We start from the raw sequence: 17191 nt of genomic DNA, 5'->3' as shown, positions 1-17191 counted from the left end.
CATTCCATCATAAGTCATAACCACAACCAAAATTCCAATGTCAAAAACAATTGCCAAACTCGCAAATTAATTTTTTATCTTTTCCTTTTTCTTTTTTTGATAGGTCCAAATTAATGCTTCTTGATTAAATTAAAACATTGGCAGAGCTAATATATAAATGACAAAAAGAAAAGTCCAAATGAACAAAAGTGCTTTAATTTCATAACTATAATATATTGTCATCAATCCTTGGCTGAAGGCTGGGATGCAAGACTCAAACATAGCTCTCAATCAAAGATTTCCTCATCACATTCATAAACGTGCTAGGCTGGGCTTGCTTCAATTGGAATGCAGCTTCAATAACATTGAGTTCTGTTGCTGTGGTATCCCAACCACAAATTGCTGTCCAGTCATTCACTGTCAAACCAGCACCTATCACCTCACTGCCTCGGTTCACAGTCCCAGCAGACACCGGAACTTGAAGAAGTGTTGCAAATTCATTCATTGCTTCAATGGATGTATGGGGATGAACCTGTATAGTATTCAGCAAAGACAGAGTAAGTATACATAACATGACTCAGTAGATGCCTCAATAAACACCATTCCAAGTAGAACCATTTTTCCTTAGAGCACCCCTGTTTGAGAGGACACAATAACTGCCCACAAGAATTTTATCAGAAATTGTATGCCTAAAAACTTCGACTCCAAGAACATCAGCAATTATCTCTTCAGTTTCCTGAAAAAAAAAATGTTTCAACATGAGTATCCTAAAAAAGTTACCAACTTCAAGCTGATAAATGGGGTTAATGGTGCTAGCTAAAAAGGAAAGGAGAGATCAATATTTGAGTATATTTTCATCAATCTCTTCTTCAGATTGGGCTGCCAAACAGCTTTAAAAAATATTTGTTCTACGGACAAGACAATAATACCCTTCCAAGATCTGTGTGAACAAAAGCAACATGGTCATTGCATGCTATACAATTTCCCAGGGTATTGAGTCTTTCTTCTGTTAGCTGAACAACGACTTGATCCGGTAGACTGTTTCTCAAGTGCTGAAGTTCTGCAATATTAGGCAGAAAACAATAAGAGTAAGACGTCGGTAGAATACAATTTAACCATGGCAGGTAAATTAGTATGGATAAACAAAATCCTTTTTGATTTGTGATAATAAAAACTTCATTGATGTCTATACCAAGTAGAGAATCAAATTTTAGAAAGCCCTTTCCCCTCTTATTCAACAGAAAAATTATTCATTTGGCTGACCCTGGTTAAAAGTCGAGACTTTGCTGAGCATAAGAGTGAATGTTTTAAAAGACCAAGCATGCCATTCCAAATCTCATTAAAAATGATAAAATGCTGCAGAAATCTATGCATGAGCTTCTTGGAGACCACACAACAACAACAACAACAGAAGCAAAAAACAAAGCATTAATCCCAAAATTCTTGGGGTCGGCTATGGAACCTCAACAAATTAGTTTGAGTCAGCCCAATGTATTCCTTTCCTCCATTCTATCCTTTCTAAAGTCATTATCTTCTTGAAGACAATCAAAGTGTAAAATTGGAGGATTAAAATGCATCACTATTGCTAATGTAGAATGAGTTGCAACTTGCAAATCAATTGCCCATTAATTATGAATTTTAAAGAAAATATGGCTCTGTATAATTAAAATTGGAATCTATTCATGCCAATGCCACATAATCGCCACAAAACATGAATTGAATTCAACATATTATGAATTTCCCTCTACCTTCATTGAAATTTCAGAATTGCTCTCAAGGCCAAGCTTATAGTGCATTGCCTATTATTTAAGAAAAATGTAAATAGAAAGATATTTCAAAGATAAATTAATGGTATGTGCTATTTTTATTTTCATTTCTCCAACAAACTCTGTACATTATTCCAGTTTACGTCAAGGCCAAAAGAATTTTCCTGAACAAACTCACAGCTCCTATAACATATCTTTCAGCCAAATCCAAATGCTGATGCTTTTTATGAGTACAAGAATAAGCAAACCATCAAATAAGTCAAAATTAAAAATTTTTCAGAGAAAGTACTTGGCAATTCAAAAGAGTCCAATATTTTACTTGGAACTTCTTATGATTATGAAGCAACTTTAGGTCAAGATGACTACACACACATACATGCATGCATGCATATATGTGCGGACGTGCGCACACACAAATATTGTAAATCTATTGTTGTGAAATTTTTGGTTTTAGTAGGGAAGAAGCTAACAGGATTGGCATAAAGTGGTTAACTTAGATCGTTAATTACATCAGAAAAAATAATAATAACAATGCATTTTATTTCAGTCCAGAATGAGAATTTAAACCAACCTTGGTCAGTGGTGTTGTAAGATAATAGAAGCTCATTTTTGTTTCCTGCAAAACATGAATGATAGCAAGGTGATATTTCATTTTGGTTGATGGTTATGAAATGTGAAAGCAATTATTTAAATTGGGTAAAATACAAAAACTATCCTGAGGTCTTCACTAATGTCAGGTACTACCATAACATCTCAAAAATATCCAATTTGCTCTCTAAACACAATTGTTACTTAGCACCATTTGAAAAATCCCCCTCTCCTCTTGCTTCCTTTTCCATCTCTAGACGGAACTTTCAAATAGTGTTTCAAGCTGTTTATGCTTAGTAAGCAAATTGAATATTTTTGAGAAGTCTTAGAAGTACATACATAAGCCAAAACCTAAGGGTACTTTTTTTTATTGTATTGTACCCATTAATATATCAATCTATATTTCTAAAAAATCATCAATAGTACCAGCACAAAGACGTCCAATAATGCTAGTGCCAGCTATGGAAGTCTTAACCACAGGGATAACATCTGCTAACTCAGCCTCATACGCACTGCAAAGTTTTGCATTTCATCATATGTATACACTATATATACACACACAAATATATATATATATATATAAGGGGTTGGTTCAAGTTATACTTGATATAAATTTAAATTATATTATACAACTCAATATTTTTTTAATTTGAAGCAAAATTTTAATAAATCCACACTAAGATTAGAGTCTCTTCTTATTCTCTACATGTAAAATTATCTGATCAAATAAAAAAAAAATCAAAAGTATTTAGTTTAAGCTCTAAAAAGTTTAATTCAAATAATAAATAACATCTAACTAACAAGAAACTTGGTGGGCATGTTAACAACATACAAAATATGTAATCCATTGTTAAAATTTTTTAAAAATATTAATCTTATAAAAATGTTTTTAAGTTAGAATTACACTAGGTATAACTTGAACCTAACCAATATATATAAAAACATAAAATAAATAAAGTAATAAAGAAGAGGAAAGAGAAACCTATAGAAGTTCTCGGAAGCATCAATGGCAACCAAACAGAAAGCATTGGTGAACTTTAAATATACACCCACATGATCATATAGAATTCCTGTATACGTATGTATATAATTATCAATTCATTCTCTATCTCCCACAAATTAATAACATAATAATAGCAATAATAAAACAAATAGCATAAACACTTAAGTTATGTTTGGTAACAGTTTATGTTTTCGATTTCTAAAAACTTGTTTTTGGGAATATAAAGGAAAAATAATTTTCTTTTATTTTTGAAATCAAGAACATGTTTGGTTAGTTGAAATTAAAAAGATAGTTTTTTGAAAAAAAAATAGAAAATACTAAAATTTGTTGTTACTAGCATTTGAACTCTAATAATAACTCATTAAATGAGATAAATTCATTAAGTTAAATACATGTTTTCATTGACTTTTGAAAATTAGAAACTGAAAACAGTCATTTGCATGTTTTCAGTTTCTTTCACAAATTGAGTTTTGAGAACAATTTTTGTTTTCTATCCATTTTGTTTGGCCAAACGAGTTTTTTAGTCTAAAAAATAAAAAATTATTTTTGGAAACAAAAAATAAGGGGAAAAAACAATTACCAAACATACCCTTACTGTTGGCCATGATTGTCAAGGTTGAGGCAGAGTAAAAAAAAAAAAAAAACGCCACACACCCTTGGTGCGATGGTCACTCCACAAGTATAAGTGCTTGTGAGGTGTGGAGAGTAAGGGCCGGAGTTCAAGTCTCCAGGAGGGAGTTTTCACACACATATACACTTAGATTAGTTTAGAGTAAAATTTCTATCTCATAAAAAAAAAAACTAACGTGAGAAGAATGAAAGCGCGTTGAGGACTTTTAAACTACTTGACTCTTAAAACTGCCGACTCTCAAAACATTCTCAATGGGCTAGGTTTCGGCAACTTGGCCCAAACATGGTTTAATTTTTTTTAATTAAGTGTATGTTTGGCTAGCTTATTATTATTATTATTTATGGGTCTCACTACATTTTTTGGTACTATTCATGGGTCTTACTGTACTATTTCAACTAATATTTACCTTTATTTACAGTACTTTCGACTAAAAATTTTCAGTTTCAGCAAAATAAGCGATTCCCATAAGTGGATCCCATTGGCTATAGATTTTTTTTTTCCTTCTCTTTATTACTGTTTGAAACCCTAGGTGAGTAGGTTCAAATTACAACTTACAAGGCCAGGGTCCAGACTCTAGAGATGGTAGTATTTTGTATTTAAAATATTTATTTAAGATGATACAAGACACTTGTGGTTGTGGGGTTTTTTTTTTTTTTCGTTTGAAAGTTTAAATGGAATATAGTAATCCAAACATTTGAAGTTACTTTTTAAATTATATTGGTATACTGAAAAATTGTTATGTGGTACAAATTTGCTAAAGTATTTGAAATAGGAGAATATTTAATTATCTTTGTATAAATTTGTAAAATAATATAACCTTATCTTTAATTAAGATATACTTGAACCTCTTTAAATATTATTTTTGATAAGATTGTTAATTTTTATATGTTTTTTAAATATTAATTAATTATTAAATTAATTATAACATCATCCTTGTTCGACATCAATCAAATCTCAATTCAATCTCAAAAGCTTTTATGGTTCATTAAACAGTTTGAGTTTTAAAACATCGGCCCAAAAGGGTAATTAAACTTTTTAGAGCTTAATTAAATCCACTCAAGTAAATTAACATAGGGCCTCTTAAAATACTATTTTTTTTTTTTTTTGAGAATCACTTATCCCTTTTTTAATTTATGACTATTTTTTGGTTTCTTAAACCTCGTTATATATATATGAAATTCTATGTTCGAAACTTCTTGCTAGCAATTTGGGGTCATCAATCTCGAAGTGGAGCTTTTCTATAATAAGATGGTGTTTGTGAAAAAAAAAAAATTATGACTATTTGTTTATACATAAGCCAAGCCGATCTCACAAAATTTTAGTAATTTATTTTCTTATGATTCAAACAAGAATTAAAGATAAAATACATGTCAAAATTGTAGTTGTTGCAATTAGCCTATTAAATTAATTACTAATATAGTTTGCTTTATGTAAATCTCTACTACCAAAGATTCAAGAAATTGAAAATATTATTTCACCATTTAAATAATGTCACATTTTCAATGCAATTTTCATCATTTAAACTATAAGTATACATGTTATGATTTCATTAAATAAGAAGATGTAAAACTACTCAAAATGAGGACTCATTTCATCATTGAAGAAAAATTGATAACACATTCACATTTAGTATGTTCACAGTCAACAGGTTATGTCATTTCTTTAACATCGTGGTTGCATTAAAATTGGTAGGGTTTTAACATTATTCAAAAAGGATTAAATTCAAGAGGGATTATTTAAAATAATAATAAAAAAAAAAAGCTTTGGACTGTACTTTGAGTTGCACTATGATAGGAAGGAAAATTGTTATTTCATATTGTCCATTTCACACAATCTATATATGGACATCAGGTATGGTGTGATTGTGTGAAATGGGAGTGTAAGCGTAAGACAATCACATTCCTAAGAGGAATGACCCCTTGAGACAGGGTCCTAATTTGTTGAAAGTGTTGAGGAGATAACATAGCTAAAGCACGCTTTTGTTTCATTACATATCACTAGCCATATGTGTAGAAGATGATTGAACAAGCACAAATAGGACAGCCTATTGGAGGCTCATTGTTTATTTACTATTATCATAAAACACACCCTTATGTTAAACACCTTCGAAACATGCTAGTTCCATTTGATTGATCAGGGAGAGTTGCCTCCAGCTCCAACACCAGCATTAGGAATGTCCCCATTGCTACCATCTCCTCCAATACCAGGACCTGCAGAAGCAAAACCAGTAGAGCCTCCAAGATAACCTGAGCCGGGAATGCCTGCAAAAATACGGAATCCAGTCCCAAAAGGGAATAAGAATGGCCAAGTAAAGCCGAAGTCGAAATTCTGAGGCTGGTAGACCTGATCATCTTTCTTTGGCACATCTCTTCCTCCTTTAGCACCAGTGAGAAATGCCATAAAAATAGAGTGAAAACGAGCAATGTCTTAGTAGTCTTCTCCATTATATTTTTGTCTTACTCGAATTTATAGTGAAACTTGTGAAAATGAGGTTTTCTTACTAAACTTGATATGGGAATGAAATTTAAAGTTCTATGCATGGGAGGCTTGGTTATTTTAGAAAGAATGATAAGGTGACTTAACGTAATATAGTTGATAAATTAAATCTGCATGGGCATTTGCTTAATTGTTTTGGTAGTAGATTTTTCTTAATCCTCCAATAGTAGTGTCTTTGCTAATAGCATCATGATTCATGACCCCATAAAGTTAATGCGTCAGGTTGCAAAATCATTTTCGCATATAATTTTTAAGTGGAATAATATGATGGATCAGAGCATAGGTAGAGAAGTTGAGCAGGTGTAGCGTGTAGGTAAAACATTTGGCCTCATGGCTGAAAATAATAAGTTTGATACAACATTTTCCTAATTACTGACGTAACATGTTGTAACTAGTAATTAGTGTATGATAAATGTGGTCAGTGGTGGACTCCATTGATGAGATGTTGCTCAAATTAACCTTATTATGAAACTAGTAACAATAGTTCATGAAATTTCCATGAGACAATCATGGGGTATGAGGTAGCCTGCCAATTACTGCTCCTAACTCCTAAGTGAGAGCTTTATACACTGGATACAATTCTTTTTTAAGTACTGTGGTATAAACCTCGTATTAGTCTGGATTTTTAATGCTATCTTTTATTTTGAGCTCTAACTGCTCATATTGTTCTTACTTATATACAAGAGGGGGAAAGCGAGTCTAAATAAAAAGGGCTCATAATGACAAAGAACATAAAAGATTAACGTGATTCCCTTTGACAGTCTGCATTGTTGTTCATAATCAAGAGTGGCCTCTCTTGATTTTCAACCAGTAATTAACTATGTAACTACACACGACAAAAATCTATAAATAGTAGTAGCATTACCTATTTGGGTAATTGATGGAAGTGGGTGTGTGGAAGTGAATATGAGAGAAGGAAAACTACTCTCTATTTCTACTTTCTGTGGAAGGGTTCTTAGGCTCCTTAGAGTGTGATTCATTGTGTCTTGCTTTCGTTGTTGATATTATGTGATCGAATTAATCAATCCTACTTGTGCATACACGTTTTTTCTTTCAAATATTGGTATCTGAGCAACAAAACAAACAGTCTCCAATAAGAATTGTGCCAATTGATGGCTATATATGAGGATATAACAGCTCTAATAACTAGGGGAAAAAAAACAATAAAGGAACTTCACTAATCAATGATATAATATTATAATACAAATATATGTTTAAAGGTAGTCTTCGTTGGGCCAAAATGGCCAAATACCACATTTTTTTGAAATTTTTAGCAAAAAACCACTGTTTCGGAAATAAATGGCAATCTACCACTTTTTCTAGTACTCAAGTTTGGTGAACTCGAGTACCCTATTTTATAGTTCCACCGTGGCACTGCTGAGCTGGAAATTGGTCGATTAAAAATAATAATGTGGTACTCGAGTTTGGTAAACTCGAGTACCATGCAACACAATACTCGAACATACCAGACTCGAGTACCTTTTTATAAATAAAATGAAGAAAATTTTATTTCTACAGTACTCGAGTACCGTGTAATTTTTTTTTTTTTAGGATAATCGACAAATAAACATAAAGATAAAAATAAGTAGCTTTTTTATGTTTTTATTTATTTAAATAGAAGCATTGTAAAATATAGAAATTTTAATTTTGAAATATGAATTAATTTTTACATTGATTAAAATTGTTCATTGTTTTCTCATAAAAATTGTTCACTGTTTTCTGTATAAACTATTTCTACGATTTTGCATAAAATTATTTTCTGTTCAACATTATTTAAGAAATTGTTCACTGTTTTCTCATAAAACACCTAGTGAAATCGTGTTTTCTAAATTTAAACGCCAAATTTGAATGCTTTTTCATGTTTGAATTTCACAATCATTGAATATATTTTTTTGCATTGATAAAATTTGTTTCTACGTTAATGAAATTTTCTCTTTGCATATCATATTTACTGTTTATTCAAATCTGCTTACTACATTCATAAAATCTGTTTTTTGCATTAATTAAAACTGTTCACTATTTTGTCATAAAAATTGTTCACTGTTTTCTGCATAAACTATTTCTAACATTGGCGCAGTTATTGCACTTAAATGGTTTTTGTGTTAAATCACTTAATGGTAAATGCCTCGAAAAATTTGAATTTGTAAAAAAGTTCAAATTAGTTGAATGTAGAAATTCGAGAAAAATCGATAGAAAATCAATAAACGTACCAAATCATGAAGGTGTTCATAAGATGTATAGATAATCTAGACTTGTTGAGAAATTTGATTTCGTTGAAAGTACAAAATGATGTAAATTCAATGGAAAAGTATGTACATTAGATGTATAGATTGTATGAATTTGTTTAAAAATCTGAATTCGTTGAATGTACAAAACTATGAAAGCTCAAGGGAAAAATTGTGTACATTAGATGTACAGATAGTACGAATTTGTTGAGTGTGTAAAATCGTCAAAATTCAAATGAAAATTGAAGAACATACCAAATTGAGTAAACTTAATGGAAAATTAATTATATTAGATGTACAGATCATCCAAATTTGTTTCCAAATTTGAAGTCGTCAAGTGTACAAAATCGTGAAAATTCAATTTAAAACTATTTACTAATGTACTAATCATCCTGATTTGATGAAAATTTCAAAATTGTCGAATGTACAAAATCGCAAAATCTTAATGGAAAATCGAAAATGTTGAACGTACCAAATCGTGAAAATTCAATGGAAAGTTGTGTACATTAGATGTACAAATATTCTGGACTTGTTGAGATATTTGATTTCGTTGAAAGTACAAAATCGTGAAAATTCAAGAGAAAATTGTGTACATTAGATGTACAGATCGTTCAAATTTGTAAAAAACAAAATTTAGATGTACAGATCGTTCGAATTTGTTGATTATATAAAATCTTGAAAGTACAAAATAAAATTGTGTAAATTAGATTACAGATAGTCTGAATTTGTTGAAAAGTTTTAATTCACTAAATGTACAAAATCGTGAAAATTAAATGGAAAACTGTGTACTAATGTATAGATCATCCGAATTTTTTGAAAAATTCAAAATCGTTGAATGAACAAGATCGTGTAAACTCAATAGTTAATGAATAATTAATCTTTAGATTTGCAAAAGTTGAATGTACATAATCATCAGTTTTCAGACATTAACAACAACATTTTGTATTGCACAGAACATGTAGACATTAACAACAGCGTCTAATGTTCGTAGGTAGAAATTTTTGGAAATCATCATTACTTGAATTTGAGAAGTCTGAAATATCTCTTTCATCATCTAAAGCATTAACTTCATTAATAGACTTGATGGCTCGCTCTTGCGCCTTCCCCTTTAGGTGCTTCTTAGCTTTTTGGATTGCATGAAAATGGTCTAATCGCCTTTGCATTTGATTGTTCTCTTGTTTAAGACGAGCAAGTATGTTAGCAGGTTCATCTCTAGGTAACTCGGCTGAGCGTACCTTAGGAACTCGTAACCCATGCCATTGACAATACACCTCCAACTCACACCTCTTCTCGTATAGGGTTGACCATGGTGATTCTGCTACAGTGAACTTTATTGCGGTGATATCTATACTTAGTTTTGTAGGTTTGCCGATCATGATGTGCCCGACGCTTCCAAGACTTTCGTACGTTTATATTGGCATATTAAGGAAATATCTCTTCTTTCCAACCCATTTCCCTTCGTAGTGGTTTGTGTATGTCTATAGTTGTTGATCTGTTGGAATTTGTGATAATCCATTTGTTGAAGTAGATCCAAACTTGTTTTGCATTGTACAATTTGATGTTGAGGCGTTGCAACTCATAGTTTAGTCAATCTACGAAGTTAGTAGGGTAGAAATAAGATCATTATTGTGGTGCATTCTGCATAAAAGTATTTTTAGCATTCTGCATAAAAGTATTTTCTCTTCAACATTATTTGAAAAATTGTTCACTGTTTTTTCTACATAAATAATTCAATGTTCATTAGGTGTTTTATGATCTAGATGCTCTAATATCAATGACTACCCAGGAGAAAGCACAACAGTAATATGGAAGCATAAACAATGACAAAATAGATAATAAAGAAGTAAATAGCAAAATAGATATATTCAAAATAAGGTTAAAATGGAGAATGGAATATGAAAATAGAAACTAGTAAAATCTTACTTGAATAAAAACTTCAGTCTTTGATAAACTTGAAAACAAACTGCTGTCTTTGATATAAGCTTGAAAATAAAACTGTCTGAAGAGAAAGGTTACAAGATTACAAGAGGGAAGAGAGAACAAAAGTCTTTCTGAGGGAGAGGGAAGGCTATTACAAAAGGCTTTCTAAAACTTTGAACCTAAAAGCTTAGAATCTTAGAAACTTGTCTTTTGTCTTTGTAGTCCGTCTCTTTTATAGGTGAAATGAACCATGGTAAAGTAACTTGAGTAGGTAAATTTAACTTAAGTTAATATGTCGGTGGTATGGAAATTAGTACTGATGAGTAATAGTCTGTCTGCGTTTGTCTGGGAATCTTTTAAATCTCGGGAATCTATCAAATCTCTTTTTTACACATACTAGTAAACAGTAGTAACTTTTGAACATCTGTCTGTATCTGTCTAGACTGTCTTGATTTGTCTGGGCGGTTTTACTTAATGCAAAAAACAGATTTTATGAATGCAGTAAACAGATTCAAATATACAGTAAACAGATTCAAATATACAGTAAACAAGATGTCCAGAGAGCAAATTTTATTAATGTAGAAAAACCAATTCGATTATTGTGAAATTTAAACATGAAAAAGCATTTAGATTTGGCTTTTAAATTTAGAAAACATGATTTCACTAGGTGTTTTATGAGAAAAAAGCAAAAAAATTTTTAAATATTGAACAGAAAATAATTTACACAGACACCAACTGTAGTCATACGAACCACATGCAGAAAACAATTTGAATTAATGCAGAAAATAGATTTTATGAACAGCTCGGCACGATTTCACACGTGCTACTCAACAGCTCGGCAATACTTTGATATTTGAGAGCATAAATATCAGAGTATTGCAAGTGAAGAACACATTAAAAAAATTATATTGTCCTAACAATGGCTAACCCTGCTCTATATGGTGCTGTGATATTGGAATTGGACTCAATCAAAAGTCCCCCTGTAGGAGTAGGAGGGCTGAGTGCAGCTATAATGGCTTTGGGTTTGAATAGATCATCTTGCCAAAGTCCACCTGGAGGGCATAGTTTCCTAGAACATTGGAATAATATCTTTGGCAATACCTTATAAATTTGTCTTCAACTCTCACTATTTGTACCACTTCTTTTTCTCTTTTCATTTCTATTAAAAACACATACACAAAAAAACAAAAAAACAAAAAACAAATGAACATGCACTATGCTTATCTACGCAAAACATCAATAAAAGCCCACACAAATATATTATCTATATTATCTAGCAAAATTGAGCCATTTGCATAGTGAAATATTGGTTAGTGAAGGATTTAATTCTTAATAGAAGAAAAAAAAAAAATCAAACCATATATGCCCAACATAAGCAAAACTCAAAGGGATATGTTAGTAATAGTATAGATAAGCATTGATTCTTTAAAGGCCACGAGAAACTATTTCACAGTTTATGCTTCTACAACTAATTACAAGTATTCTGAGCATTGATTCAATTGCAATGTTTTTTCATATGCTTGAACTTTTTAAGAAAACTAGCTAACACAATAAGATTCTTTTTTTTTTTTAATCAAATTAACAAATAGCAGTTTCGGAGGGAACCTACAATCTTCTAAGAAGGAATCCCAAAAGTCTAAGTCATCCACTCATCAGAAAGATTAATGAAACCATATAGCAAACAAAATTTTCTTTGCTTTACTCTTCCATTGAGTCTATCTTACAGTCAACACTCAGAATATTTATCTAGGTTTTTCATTTTTGCTCTCTTTCAATATCCTCCACACGTTCCAGTCCATACCTCTAGATTATTATTTCTTATCGTTTGATGATTAATTTGTGGTCTGGTGGTGCGAAAATAACTGATATCTAACAAANTTGACAATATCCATACCCAATGTATAGTAGTTTCAAAGCTACTAATTAGTCAAGATGAAGAGATAAGAGACTAGGATGGAGCTAGGATTTAAACATGGGGGCGAGGCCAAATTTAATGTAAGTTCATCAAATTTCATCTCGTTCAATAAAACTATAATCTCATATTTGTGGATACAATCTTGTATCATGATACAATGAACAAATACTAATTGTAGGAGCATGGTAGGTATGTATTTTTTAGAGAGATTCCACAGGGAATGGTGGCTGGCATTTCATATTTGATGGAGGTTGCCAATGATGGGAAGCTTTGGAGCGTCTAGGGGAAGGTTGGCTGCTTTCTTGACTTTCCTTTGTTTCAAAATCAATGACAAAGAGAGGATGAGAATGAGTACAAGGAAGATAGTCGGAATCCAAAGTAATGTGAGAAATAATAGATTCATGTTTTTTGTTTGGTGATGTAGGAAAAATAGATGTGTTTAAAAAAAAAAAATACACAAGAATGTGAGTTCATTAGCTCAAACTTTAGGTAGCTAGATCGAGGGGAGGCTATTTAGATGGAGACGGCATTAGATTTGAGAGTATGATATGCATGTGGATTTGGGTCCTAGTTACACTTTGTGTAACTCTAAGTTATTTTACATCACTCAATATTTCTTTGTTGGATGTGAATTTTAACAAATCTTTCGTTAGGTTAAATTCGCTTCTAATACTCTATGTGCTAGCAAAATATACATACACACACTATAGATGAGGAGTGATTGTTGGATTCTAATAAAAATATGGTATTATTGCACAGTTATTGCTTGCTAAATTATTTAATTCTAGAACATTTTTTTCTCTCTTTTATTTATTACAACTATCTAAGAAAGAAGAAAAAAATTATGCAAAAAAACAAAACCTTTAGAGAGATAAGAGTCTATTTGGCATCAATTTCAACTTTTAGCTTTTAGTTTTTGTGTACAGCTTTTTAAAACCTCATTTTTTCCTGCATTATTTTTCATCTTTTCAAATTTTTTCAAAGTACAAATATAATTTAGCACACTTTCAGCAGAAAGTTTAGCAAATAGCTAAATAAGCTGTAAACAGACACTAAGCTTAAAAATAGTAGAACCTTAGAAATAGCTATTATATTACCATTTTGTTTCGGTAGTAACACCCCATGTTCCACCTCGGGAATAATTTCAGGTCATTCCGATTTGGTTCGTTCATTGATTTTCCATCGATTTTTCTCGAATTTCTACATTCCACTAATTTGAACTTTTTTACAAATTCGAATTTTTCGAGGCATTTACCATTAGGTGATTTATACGAATCATTAATTTTTCTTTCATGGAGTTTGTCCATTATTCATATGGTTACATATTTAAAAAAAAAAAAAAAAAAAAAACACACACACACACACACACACACACACACAAAAACTATTTAAGTGCAATAATTGCGCAAATGCTAAAAACAGTTTATGCAGAAAACAGTGAACAATTTTTACGAGAAAAAAGTGAACAGTTTTACTTAATGCAAAAAATAGATTTTATGAATGCAGTAAGCAGATTCGAATATATAGTAAACATGATGTGTAGAGAGCAAATTTTATTAATATAGAAACAGATTTTATCAATGCAGAAATATAGATTCGATTATTGTGAAATTCAAAAATGAAAAAGCATTTAGATTTGGCGTCTAAATTTAGAAAACATGATTTCACTAGGTGTTTTATGAGAAAACAGCGAACAATTTTTTAAATAGTGAACAGAGAATAATTTACGCAGAAAAAAGAGTAAACAATTTTTTAAATAGTGCTGAACAGAAAATAATTTTATGTAGAATATTAGAAATAGTTTATGCAGAAAATAGTGAACAGTATATCATGTCCTACTTGAGCCAAAATCCATCTTACAAACAGTTTTGAGTGTTAAGGATCATAACATCAGCATTCAATACTTTTAACAGGCACAACTACTTTCAAACACCAAAAAAACAAAGAAACAAGTTCAAAATCACACACATAAATGGACACTCAAAACATGCTCTGAGGTAAAAGTCATAATAGAAAATTGATTATTGAGCTACATTTTATTTTATTTTTCAAGCACGATTGCAGCCATTAAAGCAACATAGATTCTATTACAAACATTTTTTTTCCAGACATATAGATTCTATTCTCTCTCAGCCCCTAGACAGAGGGAAAGTATATAACAAATCTGACATTGAAAGACTTCAAAGAAACAAAATATTTGGTCAAGAACCTACTTCGAAGGTGTATGTGAAAATTGAAAACCCAACCTACCACCTTTATTTGATCAGGTAGATGTAGTTTCTGTTGTTTTTTTTTTTTTTTTTTTTTTTTTTTTTTTGTGGTTGGTTGGTAATTTATGTTGCTTGTGACAACTTATTTAAGTACAGCAACAATGCTGCTCAATTTTTTATTTTGGCAGTTCTTTGGTCTAGATTTCCCGCCATGTATTTCGTGGCATAGATTTTTGGATAAACCCAAAAATGTTTAACTTTTTAGATAAACTAAATAATAATAATAATAATAATAATAATAATAATAATAATAAAATGTAATAAAGGGAAATTTTCAATACATTACGATTCATTGTATTCAAATCATCTCTAATTTCTACTCATTTTGTCACACTTGTTCTATACTTCTACATGGTAGACTCTAGGTGAAGTAGAAAAAAATAGTGAGTTTATTAAAAAGTGATAAACAACAAATCACAATCTATCATTGTTGGATAATTTTGACAAAGTGTGTATCAAAATAGATTTTATCAATATAAAAGAAACAGATTCGATTGTTGTGAAATTCGAACATGAAAAACATATAGATTTGGGTTTTCAATTTTGAAAACACAATTTCACTAGGTGTTTTATGAGAAAACAGCGAACAATTTTTTAAATAGTGAACAGAGAATAATTTACGCAGAAAAGAAAGTGAACAATTTTTTAAATAATGCTGAACAGAAAATAATTTTATGCAAAATTGTAGAAATAGTTTATGCAAAAAATAGTGAACAATTTTTATGAGAAAACAATGAACAATTTTAATTAATGCAGAAAACAGATTTTATGAATGCAGTAAGCAGATTCGAATATAGAGTAAACATGATGGGCAGAAAGCAAATTTTATTAACGTAGAAACAGCTTTTATCAATGCAGAAAAACAAATTCAATTATTGTGAAATTTAAATATGAAAAAGCATTCAAATTTGGCAATTAAATTTAGAAAACACAAAACAGTGAACAATTTTTTAAATAGTGAACAGAAAATAATTTACGCAGAAAGAGAGTGAACAATTTTTTAAATAATGCTGAACAGAAAATAATTTTATGCAGAATGCTTGAAATAGTTTATACAGAAAACAGTGAACAATTTTTATGAGAAAACAATTAACATGGTGTGCAGAGAGCAAATTTTATTAATGTAGAAACAGATTTTATCAATGCAAAAAAATAGATGATATGCACATCTAATGTAATAAATTTTCCATTAAGTTTACTCAATTTGGTATGTTCTTCAATTTTCATTTGAATTTTGACGATTTTACACACTCAACGAATTCGAATTTTTCAATAAATTCGTACTATTTGTACATCTAATGTACACAATTTTTCCCTTGAGTTTTCACAGTTTTGTACATTCAACGAATTCAAATTTTAGACAAATTCATACAATCTATACATCTAATGTACATACTTTTCCATTGAATTTTCATTATTTTGTACTTTCAACGAAATCAAATTTCTCAACAAGTCTAGATTATCTGTACATCTTATGTACACCTTCACGATTTGGTACGTTCATTGATTTCCATCGATTTTTCTCGAATTTCTACATTCAACTAATTTGAACTTTTTTACAAATTCAAATTTTTCGAGGCATTTACCATTAGGTGATTTATACGAATCATTCATTTTTCTTTCATGGAATTTGTTCATTATTCATATGGTTACATATTTAAAAAAACACAAAAACCATTTAAGTGCAATAATTGCGCCAATGCTAGAAATAGTTTATGCAGAAAACAGTGAACAATTTTTATGACAAAACAGTAAACAATTTTAATTAATGCAAAAAACAGATTTTATGAATGCAGTAAGCAGATTTGAATATACAGTAAATATGATGTGCAGAGAAAATTTCATTAATGTAGAAATAGATTTTATATGCAGAAAAATATATTCGATTATTGTGAAATTCAAACATGAAAAAGCATTCAAATTTGGCATTTAAATTTAGAAAACACAATTTCACTAGGTGTTTTATGAGAAAACAGTGAACAGAAAATAATTTATGCAAAAAAAGAGTGAACAATTTCTTAAATAATGCTGAACAGAAAATAATTTTATGCAAAATCGTAGAAATAGTTTATACAGAAAAAGTGAACAATTTTTATGAGAAAATAATGAACAATTTTAATTAATGTAGAAATTAAATTCATATTTCGAAATTAAAATCTTTATATTTTACAATGCTTCTATTTAAATAAATAAAAACATAAAAAGCTACTTATTTTTATCTTTATGTTTATTTGTCGATTATCCTAAAAAAAAAAAAAAAAAATTACATTGTACTCGAGTTTGGTAAAATCGAGTACTGTAGAAATATAATTTTCTGCATTTTATTTATAAAAGGTACTCGAGCTTGGTATATTCGAGTACTGTGTTGCATGGTACTCGAGTTTGGATTATTTTTTTA

General features: G+C 30.2%; 1 protein-coding gene across 1 annotated transcript; it reads right to left on the bottom strand.

Annotated features, from left to right (window-relative positions):
- Positions 1 to 253: 253 nt before the first annotated feature.
- On the bottom strand, positions 254 to 3941 carry LOC112008375 (eukaryotic translation initiation factor 6-2). The gene is made up of 7 exons (XM_024040707.1): positions 3932 to 3941; positions 3316 to 3403; positions 2760 to 2845; positions 2317 to 2361; positions 909 to 1039; positions 578 to 715; positions 254 to 511 (listed from the first exon to the last, which is right to left on the bottom strand). Exons 1-7 carry the CDS (start codon positions 3939 to 3941, stop codon positions 254 to 256), a joined length of 756 nt encoding a protein of 251 aa, XP_023896475.1.
- Between the last annotated feature and the right edge of the window lie 13250 nt (positions 3942 to 17191).

The sequence above is a fragment of the Quercus suber genome, unplaced genomic scaffold (genome assembly GCF_002906115.3).
Source record: "Quercus suber isolate HL8 unplaced genomic scaffold, Cork oak 2.0 scaffold_242, whole genome shotgun sequence".
Taxonomy (NCBI): Eukaryota; Viridiplantae; Streptophyta; class Magnoliopsida; order Fagales; family Fagaceae; genus Quercus; species Quercus suber.
The sequence above is the reverse complement of the archived record's forward strand: the minus strand, read 5'-3'. Positions and strand labels throughout refer to the sequence as shown.